Source organism: Epinephelus moara, chromosome 24 (genome assembly GCF_006386435.1).
Source record: "Epinephelus moara isolate mb chromosome 24, YSFRI_EMoa_1.0, whole genome shotgun sequence".
Taxonomy (NCBI): Eukaryota; Metazoa; Chordata; class Actinopteri; order Perciformes; family Serranidae; genus Epinephelus; species Epinephelus moara.
In genome coordinates, this window is record NC_065529.1 from 39714155 (window position 1) to 39717753 (window position 3599).

At 37.7% G+C, this 3599-nt stretch overlaps 1 protein-coding gene across 5 annotated transcripts in view; it reads left to right on the top strand.

The window, feature by feature from the left end:
- The first annotated feature begins 1592 nt into the window (after positions 1 to 1592).
- sh2d5 (SH2 domain containing 5) overlaps positions 1593 to 3599 on the top strand; it is a 9666-nt gene continuing 7659 nt past the window's right edge. The window contains exons 1-5 of one of the 5 annotated variants that reach the window (XM_050039108.1): positions 1593 to 1865; positions 2311 to 2405; positions 2493 to 2573; positions 2653 to 2727; positions 2837 to 2983. In XM_050039108.1, coding sequence (XP_049895065.1) covers positions 2355 to 2405; positions 2493 to 2573; positions 2653 to 2727; positions 2837 to 2983 — 354 coding nt within the window. In that variant the 5' untranslated portion in view covers positions 1593 to 1865; positions 2311 to 2354. The other 4 variants (XM_050039103.1, XM_050039105.1, XM_050039106.1 and 1 more) reach the window with 4 other exon arrangements.

The following is a 3599-nucleotide window of genomic DNA, read 5'->3' on the forward strand; positions in this document are numbered from 1 at the left end:
ATACGGGGACATGAGCCTGTGATCCTCTGGTTGCACACTCCCTATGGGCTGAGCTACTGCCGCCCCTATATCTGCTTTATTTTTTTAAAAAGACATGGAAATCTGACTTTTCTCTATATGGGACCTTTAATGTCTTACTGTTTTCTTTTTATTCTTTTCTGCCTCATTAATGGGGATCATGAGATGATGGGGGTCCCCCTGAGGTTTATTTTGTGACCCTTTGGATGGGGCCCCAAAGTTAGAAGCATTGGACTGAACTACTGACCTGTATCTAAAGTAGTAAACTAGCTTTGTGTCGACCAGCTGCAACAATAAAATGCTGCTCACGCACTGATGCATCAGTATGTATCAGTCACAGGTTTCTGTGGAAGAAGCACTTTCCCTTTTGGTACTGTCAGTATATTTGGATGACAACCTTTATGTAGTATTTTAGAAGCAGAACTTTTATTTTTAAGACTGTTCAGTCCATACAGTTATTTTAAACAAAGATAGTAATACCATTTGAAATTTTTGAAAAACAAACTATATACATGTGGGTATTGATTAAACTGCATTAAATAATTTTTTTTAAGGCTTTACAAATTTCTTTTGTTTTCATTGCTTTACCATTTTTCAGTCCATGTATTGTTTTAATATAATGTCTGATTTATATTTTCAGTTGTTGTGGCAATGTGTTTTAGTCCATTTCCATTTGTGAAAAAATAAAAAAATAAAAATTTTCCACATAAAATAAATTTGTGCAATCAATATCATTATTATCATAAAATATATATATATATATATATATATATATATATATATATATATATCTTTGATCTAAATAAATAAATGCAGAACTTTTAAGTTTTACATTGTTGTTTTTTTGTTATTGTTTTTTGTGTGGCATCGTTTTAGCTCATTTGCATTTGTGAAAAAAATAAAAATTAAAAATTCCATATAAAATAAAGACGACCAAAATATATCGTTTTAGTTTTACTTTTACAAGTTTTTAAATATTTATAATCATATAATGTCAGATTTATATTTTTTTGTGTTGTGTTTGTGGCATCGTTTTAGTCCATTTCCATTTGTGAAAAAAATTAAAAATTAAATTTTCCACATAAAATAAATTCGTTTTTGCAATCAATATCATTGTTATCATAAAAAGTATGTCTCTTTAATCTAAATAAATAAATGCAGAACTTTTGAGTTTTTACATTGTTTTGTTTTTTGTTGTTTTTTGTGTGACATTGTTTTAGTCCATTTGCATTTGTGAAAAAAAAAAATTCCATATAAAATAAAGACGTCCAAAATATATCGTTTTAGTTTCACTTTTAAGTTTTTACACAAGTTTTTAAATATTTATAATAATATAATGTCAGATTTATATTTTTATGTGTTGATTGTGTGGCATCGTTTTAGTTCATTTGCATTTGTGAAAATTACATTTTCCATGTAAAATAAAGATGTTCAAAATAAACTTCCATAAATAAACTTTTACTGTAAACATTGTTGTATGTGGTGCTTTCACTGGCCGCGTGACGTCACCGGGGTGAATTGCGCAACCAGCAGGAATGTGTGGAGCAGGGAAAAAAAAGTGTGGAGAGGGTGGAGTGATTCAACGCTTTATCTTCCGCTGACTTTCACATGTCAAAGGCAGACGTGTTCACATACCCCCTCGCCTCCTCCTCCTCCTCTTCCTCCTCTTCCTCCCCCGCTTTCTTCCCCTCGAGCCCCGCCACGGGCACCAGCAGCACACCTGGAGCCCGGAGCGGCCGCAGCAGGTAAAGGTGAGGAGGTCGGTGTGGACTACGGCGTGTGGAGAGGACGCAGCGTGAGCGGAGGAGGTGGTGTCGGTGCTGGTGGAGGCTCTCCGGCTGTGTAAGGTGAGTGTCTGTGATTTCAGGGTGAGACGCTCCGGTGTACCGTCGGTCTACACGAGCCGGAAACTGCTCAAAAGTCAAGTCCACTGAAGTTTGTCATTTTGGATTTGGTCGGGAAGGAGGCAGTAAACAGAAATCAAAACTTTACCGTGTGTTAACCGCGACTCTGACGCATTTACGGCGCTGGAAAGAAAACGGATAAAATGGAGCAATAAGCAGCAAACAGCACAAAGTCCAAGAAAGCAAATGTAAAAAATCACAGGTAACGGTTTAAGTCATGTTCCTGTCTTCCTGTAGTCGACTACACGGTGTCAAACCTTTACTATATTGTAAACTTTATTTAAACTTCCTGCAGCACCACTGTTGCCATCATTTAAAGGTCGAGTTTCCTACATGTGTGCATGCATGTGTTGACAGCTTTAAAAATGAGTTTTGTTCTTATTTTCAGGGTCATTTTCTCACTGTCTGGTTTCACAGAGATAAACAGGCAGCATGGGTGAGGCACCGGTCACAGAGGATGGCTCAGTGACTCGATCAGCAGAGGTAACTCCAGAATTGTAATATTATATTTCTATTTATTTATTTGTGTCTTGGTGTTTTGCCTATGAGCTTGTGTCTTTGCTGTTAAAGTATGTGGGGTCATTTCCTGTGGACGACCGCTGTTTGGATGACCAGATAGAGCAGCTACACTCTGAGCTGAAGTCCCTCAGAGTAAGTCTTAATCATCAGTGTCCCAAAAAGCATCAACTTTAATGCAGAATATAATATCTAACCTGTCTGTTGTCTTCAGGCATGCAAAAGAAGGAGGTCCGTGTCTCTAAAATTCTCCATCAAAGGAGTGAAAATGTACAATGAGGATGAAACGGTGAGTATGACAACATGATGCACACACAGACAGCTGATGAGTGTGTTAACCTCAAAGCATTAGAGGTTAAAGATATGGTGTGTGTGTGTGTCACCCTGACTGTCTGCAGACGCTCCTGATGGCTCACGCTCTGCGGAGAGTCTCTCTGTCCACAGCCCGACCCGTCGATGCCCAGTTCGCCTTCGTCTCCCACAACCCAGGCAGCACTGACGCTCAGCTGTACTGCCACGTCTTTAAAGCAAGGCATGCCAGAGCGGTAAGAAATTTATTTCAACAAAAGTGCTTCTTAAGCTTTGTGTCTGCTGTTATGTGGAGAGAAAGTTACAGCTCTGAGTCCAACTTTAATTAAATTGTACTTTTTCAGGGCAAATATGAAACACAGCTCTTAAATTTCTGGGATTTTGACATTATGGACTCATAAAAAGTGTATTTTAAAAAGACTTATGGATCAGTATGTGAGAATGGGTTGACTTGGGCAGCTTTTATTTCACACTCTATACTTGATCTGTGCAGGCTCTCCAGTTCCCAAGCCAAGTCCCCACAGACTGCCCCCTAACAATTTAAACTTCATAGACTTGTGGTTAAAACCAACCTTGTTGCAAATAACACGTCATCTGCACGTAACCCTGATGGCATTCAGTTCTCCTGACTCGACCCTTCAGAGTTTGAAGTGAGACTTGCTCCAAAGTAGAGAGAAAAGGATTACTATAACCAGGGTTCCTACGCAAGTATGGAAAGTATGGAAAAGTATGGAAATAAATTTGATCAATTTCCAGGTATTAAAAAGTATGGAAAATGAAAAATAAAGTATGGAAAAATATTTGTTTCCAGACTATTACCACTGTTATAAAATACTGTTTTCTAAAACAGAA